A 13,958-nucleotide genomic window follows, 5' to 3' on the forward strand; every position below is an offset into this window, starting at 1 on the left:
GAACTCTGCTGTCTGGTCTGGTTTGCTTCATATAATGAATTTGATGTATAGCATTTACTTTTACTCAAGTATGACAATTAAGTACTTTTTCCATCACTGTACTTAAGTACATTTAAAACCAGATACTTTTAGACTTTTACTCAAGTACTAATTTACTGAGTGGCATTCGTGTTTGTTTGGGCATAATTTTCTATTAAGGTATCTTTACTTTTACTCAAGTATGACAATTGAGTACTTTTTCCACCACTGCACACACACAGTGGGCAAAGGTTCCTAATGAAATTAAAACAGGTTTCTGGATTGGGACAAAAACAACACTTCGGTCCTGTGCTGTGAAGAAATGTGTGCAGTGCATGGAAGTATGTGTATATAGTACAGTACATTAATCATGTTGTGTTTGTATTACTTTGGGGACCCTGTCAGCAGGTTGAATATGGACCAGTCTAGTTAAGGTAACACTTACCACACAATCCACAAAAAAATCTTGCTCAAGAGGTCAATCCAGCTGTCTTGGGGATAACCTGAGATGAAAGAGACAAATTGAAGACATTATAAAGAAAATTAAATGAAATCACATTGTCTAACATTTTGGTGAAGCAGCGACCAAACTGGGGAGTAAAAACACAAATATTTATAACCTCAAAGTACAAGTCTGCCTTAATATTCTAGCAGCTACTTATTATGACTTCACCAACAATTACACGCTTAAGCTGCAATTAGAAGCCATCTTTTCTGAGAGCACCAATAAACAACCTGCACACAGTACCTGCACATCTGAACACAACTGTAAATACAGGTACAACATGTATCCCCTTCAGAGGGTACAGCTCACTGTTGTTGCTGCTGTTATGTCAATCTGTGATTCACAACTATGTACATGTGCAGTGATCTGTTACTATAGATGTGCTGTTCTTACTTGTTATGACAATGGCAACAAGCGCTACAATGATAACGACAACACCAACAACAATCCCACCATCACCGACTTCAGAAGGCTCTGAAATGAAAACGCATTCTGTATTGATATGTTGAAAGAAATGTATCATGAATTCAACATAGCGCAGCATTAAAAATGTCCTACAACACTAGCAGTGTTACTAACATACCAATACATAAGACTGTAGCACACTTATGAGTGTCTACTCACCTGGACCAAACACCTCTCAAATTGGATCACTGACTTCCTCTTCTCCAGCAGAGTTCTTCATCTTGCAGATTAATTTGTAACTGTTGGTTGATTGGCCCTTGTCGCTCTTAGAGACAATCAGCCATTTTCCTACGACCTCTCACGCCCCCTCTCCCACTTTCCAGCTGTAGGTGACTGGTTCAGCATCAGTGGTGTTGCCCTCACAGGTCAGAGTGCAGGAGATTTTGTTGGAGTAACAGAAATAAGTGATTGCAAAGCCTGCTGTTTTGTGCCCGCCACACACACAGGCACACTTACTGATAACAGATAACCCAGGACGGGTTGTGTCAGCTCTAAACTCCAGACCTCCAGTGCGCCTACACAGTCCAATAAGTCCTGTGCCTGCTCCCCGCAGAGCCTCCTGGTCCAAGGAGGTATACTGGAGACCAGGAGCCGGCACCCTCCTTCCTGGCTGGATGCCCATTCTAGCCCAGCCAATGCGAGGAGCTGGAATAGAGCGCACCGGGCTAGAATAGCGCACTGGAGACACCGTGCGTTCCACCGCATAACACGTTGCCTGACCAGTAACACGCTCCCCACAGTAAGCACGAGGAGCTGGCCCAGATCTCCGACCTGACCCATGCAATCTCCTCGTGTGCCCCCTCCCAAAAAAGTTATTGGGGCTGCCTCTCAGGCTTCCGTGCTAGCCTTGTACACTCATATCATCACCGTTCCTCCCGTGCTATCTCCACCTGCCTCCATGGTAGGCGATCCTCTCCTGCCAGTATTTCCTCCCACGTCCAGGATCCTTTACCGTCCAGTATTTCGTCCCATGTCCGTGCTATCTGCTCCATCAAACGCTGCTCCTCCTTTTCACGCTGCTTGGTCCTTTTACGGTGGGTTGTTCTGTCACGGTCGTTATATGGAGGAGACCAACGCCAGCGTGGTAAGCGTACATACTTATTTAATGAAAGAACAAACACTGAACAAACTATACAAAATGAACCGTGACGCTAATATGCCTAGTGCAGAACAGGCAACTAAACATACAATAACAACCCACAAAATACTCAAGGAATATGGCTACCTAAATATGGTCCCCAATCAGAGACAACGATAAACAGCTGACTCTGATTGAGAACCAATCTTGGCAACCATAGACATTTAAACCCCTAGACATACAAAAAACCCTAGATATTCAAAAACCCCTAGACAATACAAAAACTAAACAAACCACCCTTGTCACACCCTGACCTAACCAAAATAATAAAGAAAACAAAGATAATTAAGGTCAGGGCGTGACATACGCCAAACTTATTGATGTAAAAAAAACACATGACAACTCAAAAACATACTCAAAAGGCAAAGCCTTATAACAGTTCCACCCAAAACAAACTGCCATTTATGGTTGAAAAAATTGACTCTGCAAAAAAGGCTGAGGCCACCATGCCATTAGCTATCGCTGAACACTGTTCCATGATCACATTGGAGAAGCATGTAGAGCTGCTTTCTCATACTCCACTACTGCTACCCACTTCAAAATGCACAGGACAAAGTGCACAGAAATGATTAATGGTGTTCTAGCACCATATTCTCTGAAAAGGTTGGTCGCAGATGTGGGTAACCAGCGTTTCAGCCTCCTCCTCGATGAGTCCACGGATGTAAGTGTTTCTAAGTACCTGGGGGTTGTGATAAGGTACTTTAGTGACACCAAGCAGACAATTGTATCAACATTTCTGGGGCTTGTTGAGTTGGAGGGAGGAGATGCCAAATCTATAGCCCGTGCTGTTGTGGCTTTCCTCGAAGTGTTGTCTTAAAAAAGAGAAACTCCTGGGGATAAGGACTGACAATGCCTCTGTTATGACGGGGATTAACAATGGGGTTCATAAAGTGCCGAAGGAGAAGTATGGCCTCAAATATCTGGTTCTTATTAACTGTGGATGCCACTCTCTGCAGCTTGCTGCAAGTCATGCTTCCAATGACACCATCCCCCGTAGTGTGGAGTATTTGGTATGAGAGACTTATAGCTGGTTTTCAGTGTCTCCAAAGTGCAGGGAGGCCTACAAGGCCATATATGAGACCATCAACTGTGGGGAGAAACCTTTACAGATAACCAAGGTGTGTGCCACACGTTGGCTCTCCATTGAACCCGCGGTTTCACGCATTTTGGACCAGTGGGAGGAGCTTAGGCTGCATTTCGCAGTCACCAAGTCCAGTGAACACTGCTACCTGGCTGAGGTTTTATACTCCATGTACAGTGATCCTCAAAACATATTGTATCTGACTTTTTTGAAGTCAGTGCTGGGTGACGTACAGTAGTGCTGGGTGAGGTACAGTAGTGCTGGGTGAGGTACAGTAGTGCTGGGTGAGGTACAGTTGGCCATCAATGCTTTTGAGGGAGAGCAAGTAGATCCTCTTAAGCCACTTGACAGCTTGGTTAGCCTGATCAAGTCTGTGAGCAGCAGGGTGCTGAATCCACTGGCAAATGCTGATGTACTCAAAGGGCCAATAGATGGATACATCAGTCCCCAACCGTACCAACACCCGTTGAATATGACCGGTGTCAGTAAACGTTAGCAAAAAAAATGCGTAGTTAAACAGTTGCCAGCAACACCCTACTCCTCAACCAAAGCATCCAGTGACAATGTGAGCTCTGAATGCTCCGATAGTGAAACACTCTAAATTTACGAATGGACAATCTGACAACGCTCTGGATTTACGAACGCCCATAGCGCACACTGGCATTCCAGATTGAATTTATGAACACACACGAAATCGTTAAATGTTTAGCTAGTCCTTTGTTATGCTAGCAAGAGGTTGCATGGCAACAGCATCACCTTCCGGTAGACAGACGAAACAATACTGTTCGTTTACAGTATACTAATTGCACGTAGTATGTAGTATATACTCATTAATTATGTAGTATACAGTATATTAGTATGGGTATATTCGAACACAGCTTTTATTTATATATACAGTATCATTCAAAAGTTTGGACACACCTACTCAGTCAAGTTTTTCTTAATTTTGTACTATTTTCTACATTGTAGAACAATAAGAAATCAAAAATAAAATAACACATGGAGTCATGTAGTAACCAAAAAAGTGTTAAACAAATCAAGATATATTTTATTTTTTAGATTCTTCAAAGCACTCACCCTTTCCCTTGTTGACAGCTATTTACACTCTTGGCATTTCCTCAACCAGCTTCATGAGGTAGTCAGGTATGCCTTGTTAAAAGTTTGAGCCAATCAGTTGTGTTGTGTTGTGACCAGGTATGGGTGGTATACAGAACATAGCCCTATTTGGTAAAAGACCAAGTCCATTTTATGGCAAGAACAGCTCAAATAAGCAAAGAGAAATGACAGTTCATCATTACTTTAGTACATGAAGGTCAGGGGGGGTTGTGATGGTTAGGGGGTGCTTTGCTGGTGACACTGTCTGTGATTTATTTAGAATTAAAGGCACAACTTAAGTTACCACCGCATTCTGCAGCGATACACAATCCCATCTGGCTTAGTGGGACTATAATTGATTTTTCAACAGGACAATGACCCAACACACCTCTGGGCTGTGTAAGGGCTATTTGACCAAGAAGGAGAGCGATGGAGTGCTGCGTCAGATGACCTGGCCCCCACAATCACCCAACCTCAACCCAATTGAGATGGTTTGGGATGAGTTGGACCGCAGAGTGAAGGAAAAGCAGCCAACAAGTGCTCAGCATATGTGGGAACTCCTTCAAGACTGTTGGAAAAACATTCCAGTTGAAGCTGGTTGAGAGAATGCCAAGTGTTTAAGGCAAAGGGTGGCTACTTTGAAGAATCTAAAATGATCAAAAATACATTTAGCTTTGTTTTAACACTTTTTTGGTTACTACATGATTCCATGTGTTATTTCATAGTTTTGATGTCTTCACTATTATTCTACAATGTAGAAAAAAAACCCTGGAATGAGTAGATGTGTCCAAACTTTTGACTGATACTGTACATTTTTGCCCTCTTGTTGTAATTCAACATTTTATAATTCACATTATTCAAAGCAAAAAAATATAGTAGCAGAGCCTAAACATGACAGCACATTACATACATGATAACAATATGATACAGAATGACCCAAAAGAGAGAGAAAAAGATGAGTTTACTGAAGAGAAACAAACCTTCCCTGTACAGAATCTAAATATTTGTCCAACAAACTGATTTCAACAAGTGCTTTTCAACTGGTTTCTTCTGGTACAGAGACTGTAGCTGTACTGGTCTTTGTTGGTACAGAGGATTTACCTATAGTTCTCTAGGAAGTAGACATTAACATTTCTCATATATTTTCGAATCCAAGATGGAATCCCAGATTCTGTAACAAAAATTATTAAATAAAGTTGCTTTATGTTGCAAGAACACAAGCTGTTAAGGAATTTCTACCAAATCTACAGTCCAGGATGCTTCAATTATGAGGTCACGTCAGAAAGCAGCAATAATTAACATGCTCACCTGAACACTACTGTAAATACAGGTAGAAGCAGTTTCACATTCAGAATTACTGGTTGTTGGCAAAATAATGTAGACATGTTGGTAGTACTACTTGCTCCCACTCACCTACAAATTGGCACTTACGAACCCCACATTTTGACAATAACATGGTTCACTTGAGTGCTGTGACTCTTGTAGCAGTGGAACATGCCAAAACACAAATCTAATCTACCAAAACCCTGTCATAAAGGTTGCCCACTAACAAGCAAGAGGGTGAATGTTACTGCTGTTACTGTTATGTTCACCTGCACCACAAGTAATCGAACCACAATAATTTCTGTGAGCAAGTGCTCCGTTACTAAATACTAAGAATTGTCATAGAGTTTGCTCTCATTAAATATGAATACTGCAATATTATCAAATCAATTCTCTGTATAATTATTCTGTAATTCAACGAATCACTGAATAGTAATTAACTAGGAAGTCAGGGCACTACGGGAAAATTGTTTAGAGTTTCAATTTCCCGATTATAACTCTTCAGATATTTTATTATCTTATTGATTACAGTCTTCTATTAATGTATTTTTACCTCATCAGTCTCATTTCTGAACGTCGTAAACCCTTGGATATCTGCACGAACCCAAGCATCAAATGAAATGAATCAGCGATATACAAATTGGGGTAATAATTTATTTACTAACTAATCAATCAAATTTACATAAAAAATTACATAAAGAATTACATAAACACACACAATAGGTCATACATTGGTTACTAACATGATACAAATAAAAAGTCCCTAGTGGACGAAACCGATATGACGGCTTGGTAGACAAAGGAAAGGGGTGGGGACAGTTCAACAGCCGGAATCTCAGTGGACCCACTGTAATACAGTTCATAACTACACTCATGTAAATGCTAATACTTTGAACATGTACATTCGCTCATTAGAAAAATAGCAATTTACATATTTACGAGTGTATACCTTACCGTCTGCTGGATAGTCAGTCGACAGAAAGCCTCTGGTTTGTCCACCAGAGATCAAAGTCTGTCGTAGTTGTAGGTTGTTATAATGGATACGTCAGTGTACCATTTGGAAATGTTCTTAGATCGGATGTGTTTACCAGACTAAAGTATTTAAACAGCTGCAGCTGGGGCGTGGCCACTGACCGATCATAAGTTACTATGAAAAACAATTCACATTTAGAAGACTAACATCACATTACATCTTTCCAAAAGTATTGCTATACTCAATCATTTATTTTATACAACATGCAGATGCAAACCCCATAATTGAAGTGTATACAAACAAAGAAACAGTAATGTGTGTCTCCTGTCCTTCAGGAGGTCACCAAATGAAACAAACTCGACATGACTGTTCCTTAAGTGTCCGCGGACCACTCCACCTATGGCGGCGGGTAGCCTAGTGGTTAGAGCGTTGGGCCAGTAAATGAAAGGTTGCTGGATTGAATCCCCGAGCTGACAAGGTAAAAATCTGACATTCTTGTGGGAGATTATTCAATGTAACTAGGTGCAATTGCTATGCTGAGAAAACATCAAGCCAATAATTACATTGGCCGGATGCAAAAATGATGTCATCTAGTGCATGACTCCAATATTAGCAGGCAGTATATAGACTGTCCACTTTGGAGAGCTAAGACGGAGTGGATATAAAAGGAATGGAACGTATATGAACAGGGCCTGCTACCATTATAACCTATACAGATGGAAAGATAATGGTGGAGAAAGGTCAAGAGGAGTTAATTTCATATAGAGGGAGGGGATTCTATATGAGAACTATAAGGCCAATAGGAGTTGTTCATGTACATACAAGGTGGTGCTATGTAAAGACGGGAAAAGTCTTTAAAGTCAGAACTCTGTGATTAGAGAATTTAGTCTTTGCATGGACGGGCTCAGCTTTAATACAAAGTAGCAAAGTATATTTTGAATTCACAAGTTCCTGTAAGAGTGTTATATTTCTGAGTCAATATTCCACCACATTCTGCACCTGAACAAGGCCCACTGTTCCCCGGTAGGCCGTCATTGTAAATAAGAATTTGTTCTTAATTGACTTGCATTGTTATAAAAAGGTTACATAAAAACAGTGTCTCTCCGTGTTAAAAGGATTCTCAACTTTCGTTTTGGCAGAGTGGGGAAAAGGAGTTTCGGTATTTACGACCATCATAAACATGTGTGTGAGAGACCTACCCACCCCCAGGGCAGTGATGACAAAATGTATTGTCCTTACTGATCAAATGTCTATGAACGCAAATACAAGTGGTCAAACTAAGTAGGGTAGGGTCACCAGCTGCAATTAAAAATGGCAGTACCAGCTCTGACATGAAGACTGATTTTTTAAAATGTTTTTTTTATTTTTTTTATAAATGTCATCTGTATTAACATAATCAGTATTGATGATCAGGACCATTTACATTTGAGTCCTTTAGCAGACACTCCTATCCAGAGAAATTAGGGTTAAGTGCCTAGCTCTAGGGCCCAGAGATTTTTTTTGACCTAGTTGGCTCAAGGATTCGAACAAACGACCTCTCGGATACTGGCCCAGTGCTCTTAACAGTGCTCTTAACAGCTAGGATACCTACCACCCTGGCCTATCATTAACACTCACCTGAGACAAACACCTGTCTAGAGCCAGTTAGACAGGTGTTTGCCTCAGGTGACTTCCCCACTAACAACTATCAGCTTGCAGGTGTACTTGTAACTGCTGGTTGACTTGCCAGTGTCACTCTTAAGAGAATCAGCTGTTTGACAAAGTCCTCCCACGCCCCCTCTCCCACTTTCAAGCTGTGATGGGTTCAGCATCAGTGGTGTCGCCTTCACAGGTCAGAATGCAGTGTTGGAGTTACAGGAAGTGATTGTGGGTTTAAGGACTGCCTCTGTAAATCCAGGAGAGAAAGACCGAGACAAAGCAGGAAAAATGTTTGTGAGGCACTGCATAATCTGCTATTTAATATAGAGGCACAGACTGACAAACACTGCAAGAACTGGAACAAACATGCGAGCACATACACTTACAGATCATGTATACACTATATTGCTTTCACCAATCAGGTTTGATTTTTTTTTTTTAAATCACTGTCAGAGGTCATTATAATAATATCCCATATAGAACACAACTCCTTTCATTGAAAAAATATAAATAATCACAATTCAAAGTATTGGCAGTACATATAGGCTGGAATTCAATTGTTGCAGATAAAATATATTTAACACACTGCACTTTCAAGTGCATTTGTTTTTCACAGCAGCATTTCTCAGGAGTTGATTTAGGAATCGTCAGTCCTGTGGTGTGATCCGTTTGGCAAGAAGTACTTCCAGTACATGCAACGAGACTGATCTAAGTATAGTTTTAACTAGTCCCTTTCCCTAACTCAGTAATCACAGATCTTAAGGTTTCAGATAGGGATATGCATGTTGATGATGGCTCAAGCCCAGCCCTATACAGACCTTCCTCACCAATCAAGTTTGGAAAAAAATACATTCTTAAGACAAAGTGCTGAAACAGAATTTGTGTTCAGATGCATGTACAACATGCATTCAGTTATCAACACATCACTACAGCGTGAAACCTGGAGTTTAAACAGAGATACATACAATGATTGTACTGAAACTGAAACTGAAACCATATCATGACCAATACTTGGCATCTATAAGGTCTTATTTATGCATACATGTAAGCAATGACATGAGAAATATATATATTAGATACACACACAAAACTAGTCAAAAGTAGGTACATGTTTTTGTATGTGCCAGGACTCCATTATAGAACAGTCCAGTCTTAAAATAAAGCAATGCGGCTGGTCTTAATTCATAACTTCTTCTGTAACGGAATTACCGGAGACATACCAGTAACAGAACTAAAAACCTGGGATATACCAGGTTAGTGGTCTTGCCAAACAAATGTTCTTACCTATCTGGTGGCAACTAGTGTACACTGCTGTTTCCCCTTACTTTGGTCCGTCACAGATTGATGTCATTTGAGAAAGGTTATTAAAATCCAGGTGACAATGTATATTGTGAAAACAGATATACCAGAGGGTAATTTGAAGGAATTGGATGAAGACAACCACTGTTTGTCAAATTAAAATATTAAAAGGTATTAAAACAAATACACATGCACCATTGTTGGTAATACAACATCTCAGTACTGCAGAGCTCTCTCTTAGTAATACAATACAAAATCTCAGTACTGCAGAGCTCTCTCTCTTTACAAGGCAGATGAGGACGAGCTCTACCTCTCAGGCCTGGATCCTCTCAACCAACACTCTCTCCCTAGACTATAATTTTCCTAGTTTGGGGGTTGGCATAAACTACTCTGAGAAAGAAAACAATAACAACCTGTACAAATTCCTTGACATAAATCAAGTGAAGGCTTTAAGAATTATGAAATTATTTAAGACATTTATTTATTTAAGTGCTTTATTGGCATAAAGCACCCGATAGAAATGAATAAAAAAAGGTATCATACAATAAAGTGATAGATACTATGGCTTTAAACAACCTGGACATTATTGATGCTGATTTGTAAAGACGAGGCATTAACAGTGAGAAAGGGTAAGCATCCACAAAGCTATTTACCTCACAAAGTATAAGAATCTCATTTTTGTCCATCATCAAAATGTTCTGAGATACAAATATTGCCCTCATATTTCTGAAGTACTGTAAGTTCATAAAGCACACTGTTCATCACATTATACAGTGAGCTCCAAAAGTATTGGGACAGTGACACTTTCTTTGGTTGTTTTGGCTCTGTACTCCAGCACTTTGGATTTGAAATGATACAATGACTGAGGTTATATGCAACAGTGGGACGCTAGCGTCCCATCTCGACAACTTCCGGTGAAATTGCAGAGCACCAAATTCAAATTACTATAAATATTTAACTTTCATGAAATCACAAGTGCAATACATCAAAATAAAGCACAACTTGTTAATCCAGCCACCGTGTCAGATTTCAAAAAGACTTTACGGCAAAAGCAAACGATGCGATTCTCGGAGGACAGCTCTTAGCACACAAAACATTACAAACAGTTAGCAGCCAAGTAGATTAGTCAGGAAAGTCAGAAATAGCAATAAAATTAATCACTTACCTTTGTTTATCTTCATATGGTTGCACTCACAAGACTCCCAGTTACACAATAAATGTTTGTTTTGTTCGATGAAGTCCGTCTTTATATCCAAAAACCTCCATTTTGTTGGCGCGTTTTGTTCAGTAATCCAATAGCTCAAATGCGGTCACAACGGGCAGACGAAAATTCCAAATAGTATCCGTAAAGTTCGTAGAAACATGTCAAACGATGTTTATAATCAATCCTCAGGTTGTTTTTAGCCTAAATAATCGATAATATTTCAACCGGACAATAGCGTCGTCAATATAAATGAAAAACAAGGCGCACTCTCGGTCGTGCGCAGTAACCAGCTCTGGAGACATCTCACTATCCACTGACACAGTGGTCATTCTCCCTAATTTCTCAGAATAAAAGCCTGAAACAATGTCTAAAGCCTGTTCACAACTAGTGGAAGCCATAGGGACCGGAATCTGGGTCCTATCCCTTTAAATGGAAAAATTGAAAAATAACAATTTCAAAATAATGGCACTTCCTGGATGGATTTTCCTCAGGTTTTCACCTGCCATATCAGTTATGTTATACTCAGACATTATTTTAACAGTTTGGGAAGCTTTAGAGTGTGTTCTATCCAAATCTACCAATTATATGCATATCCTAGCTTCTGGGCCTGCGTAGCAGGTAGTTTACTTTGGGCACGCTTTTCATCCAAAATTCAGAATGCTGCCCCCTACCCTAAAAAAGTTAGTGCAGACTGTCAGCTTTAATTTGAGGGTATTCTCATCCATATTGGGTTAAAGCTGACAGTCTGCACTATAACATTTATAGCCATTGTATCATTTCAAATCCAAAAGGGAAAGGGGGATAGCTAGTCACTGAATGCCTTCAACTGAAATGCGTCTTCCGCATTTAACCCAACCCCTCTGAATCAGAGGTGCGGGGGCTGCCTTAATCGACATCCAAGTCTGTGGCGCCCGGGGAACAGTGCTGGAGTACAGAGCCAAAACATCAAAAGATGTCATTGTGCCAATACGTTGTAGCTCACTATACTTCATCTGACTACATGGAAGTTCCTATGTGCAATATTTGCTTGTTGTTTTCCTTCATTTTAAATTTCTCCAACAGTTCAAACATGTTTCTATCTTCTTGGTCGTTTGTCTCAATGTAACATAAGGAGTCATGTACTGAGAGCCTTCAAACCCCATGTTTCTGGTCCTCAGTTACCCCACAAGCAAGACCGACCGCCAGCTGGAAGGAAGCAACAGAGGAAAGAACTCATGAGACAAAACATTACTAATGACTAGGGCCAGGAGTTTTTCCTGGTCAGGTCACATGGTCTGGAAAAACTCTTGGTCTTATGTTATAAATGTAACAACAGGTGTTCTTCCTTTCCTTTAAGAACTCCAGCACCAATCAGACTTGTTCATTGTTTTGTTCATTGGATCCAAATTAAAAATACCACATGTTGATAATCCCAAACATAACAACAATGTGACCACTTCCAAATGCTTTCTTAATAAATGTTGTGGTTGGTGTCTTTCTCAGACTCAGACTTACCATCCTAAAATACTGGATTCTTTACTGGTGGTCTTTCTACTTCAATGGAGTGGCATCTGGCAAGAAAACACACAAGCAGAAGAGTTGGACTTAATCATACACACACACGCAAGCGCACACATGCAGGTAAGCACGCAAATGCATACACACACATCCCTGCTCTCCCTTCACACCCTCATAAGCTACAACAATCAAACAGTACAGGGATTTCCTAGTTGGTATTTTCTGGTCCACAAACTTGCTCTAACAATCCTCAAGGTAAACAACATAGATGTCTTACCTCATGTTGTGATTCATGTAATTTTGCCACAAGAAAGCACAGGATGTTGTAGAGAAGCCACATGATGACTGGTAGCCCAAGAGGCTCTCATTAAAACAGCACAAAAACGATCTAGTCAGGAGCATGGGAAGTATCGGCACTCAGCGCGAATAAAGGATATCGAAATGACGTCAGGGCTCACCTCAGAGCAAAACCAATAGGCTACATTGTTCATATGTATAGGCCTACCAATATATATAACGCAAAGCTGTACAGTGTATTCGGAAATAATTCAGACCACTGGATTTTTCCACATTTTGCTACTTACATCCTTATTCTAAAATATATTTAAATCGTTTCCCCCCTCTCATCAATCTACACACAAAACCCCACAATGACAAAGCAAAAAAAAGTTGAAAAACTAAAAAATCACATTTATATAAGTATTCAGACCCTTGACTCAGTACTTTGTTGAAGTACCTTTGGCAGCGATTACAGCCTCCAGTCTTCTTGGGTATGACGCTACAAGCTTGGAACACCTGTATTTGGGGACTTTCTCCCATTCTTCTCTGCAGATCATGTCAAGCTCCGTCAGGTTGGATAGGGAGCGTCGCTGCACAGCTATTTTCAGGTCTCTCCAGAGATGTTTGATCGGGTTCAAGCACAGGCCACTCAAGGACATTCAGAGACTTGTCCTGAAGCCACTCATGCATTGTCTTGGCTGTGTGCCCAAGTCAGGTCCTGAGTGCTCTGGAGCAGGTTTTCATCAAGGATCTCTCTGTACTTTGCTCCGTTTATCTTTCCCTTGATCCTGACTAGTCTCCCAGTCCCTGCCGCTGGAAAAACATCTGGATCTCTCTCTCAATTATGTAATATGTTTTACCCCCTACACCACTTTCAATAACTTCGTAGAACAGTCCTGTATGCCAAATAGAATCAAATGGTTTTTGGAAGTCGATAAAGCAAGCGTATATTTTGGTGGACATGTTTATCTATCAGGGTGTAAATATGATCAGTCGTGCAATGTTTTTGTATAAATCCAATTTGGCTTTTACTCAAGACATTGTGCTTATTAAGGAAGTTTAGAACTCTTGCATTTATAATACTACAGAAAACCTTCCCCAGGTTACTGTTCACACAAATGCCTCTAAATTGTTAGGCTCAAATTTGTCTCCGTTATTATAGATTGGAGTTATGAGTCCTTGATTCCAGAAATCAGGGAAATATCAAATGAAACAGTTTTTATATAGCCAATTTAAATTTTGCACTATTGAGTTTGAGCATCTCATTTAGGGTGCCATCAGGTCTGCATGCTTTTTTAAATTTGAGGGCCTGAAGTTTCTTATAGAGCTCCTGGTCAGTAATTGGGGAGTCCAATGGATTTTGATTGTCCTTTATAGCTTTTTCTAAGCCATTCAACTTCTTATGAATTTGGCATTGTTCTGCGCTTGTGTCAATTTGAAGGG

The 13,958-nt window shown here is 40.3% G+C and overlaps 1 protein-coding gene across 3 annotated transcripts in view; it reads right to left on the minus strand.

Annotated features, from left to right (window-relative positions):
- Positions 1–854: 854 nt before the first annotated feature.
- Positions 855–13,958, minus strand: part of LOC110495662 (pregnancy-specific beta-1-glycoprotein 2) — a 29,389-nt gene continuing 16,285 nt past the window's right edge. For 2 of the 3 annotated variants that reach the window (XM_036952004.1, XM_021571008.2), the window contains 2 exons: positions 12,234–12,289; positions 11,823–11,924 (listed from right to left, as the gene is read on the minus strand). In XM_036952004.1, coding sequence (XP_036807899.1) covers positions 12,270–12,289 — 20 coding nt within the window. In that variant the 3' untranslated portion in view covers positions 11,823–11,924; positions 12,234–12,269. Of the gene's footprint in view, positions 998–11,822; positions 11,925–12,233; positions 12,290–13,958 lie in introns of those variants that run through there. The other variant, XM_036952005.1, reaches the window with a different exon arrangement.

This window comes from Oncorhynchus mykiss, chromosome 18 (genome assembly GCF_013265735.2).
Source record: "Oncorhynchus mykiss isolate Arlee chromosome 18, USDA_OmykA_1.1, whole genome shotgun sequence".
Classification (NCBI taxonomy): domain Eukaryota; kingdom Metazoa; phylum Chordata; class Actinopteri; order Salmoniformes; family Salmonidae; genus Oncorhynchus; species Oncorhynchus mykiss.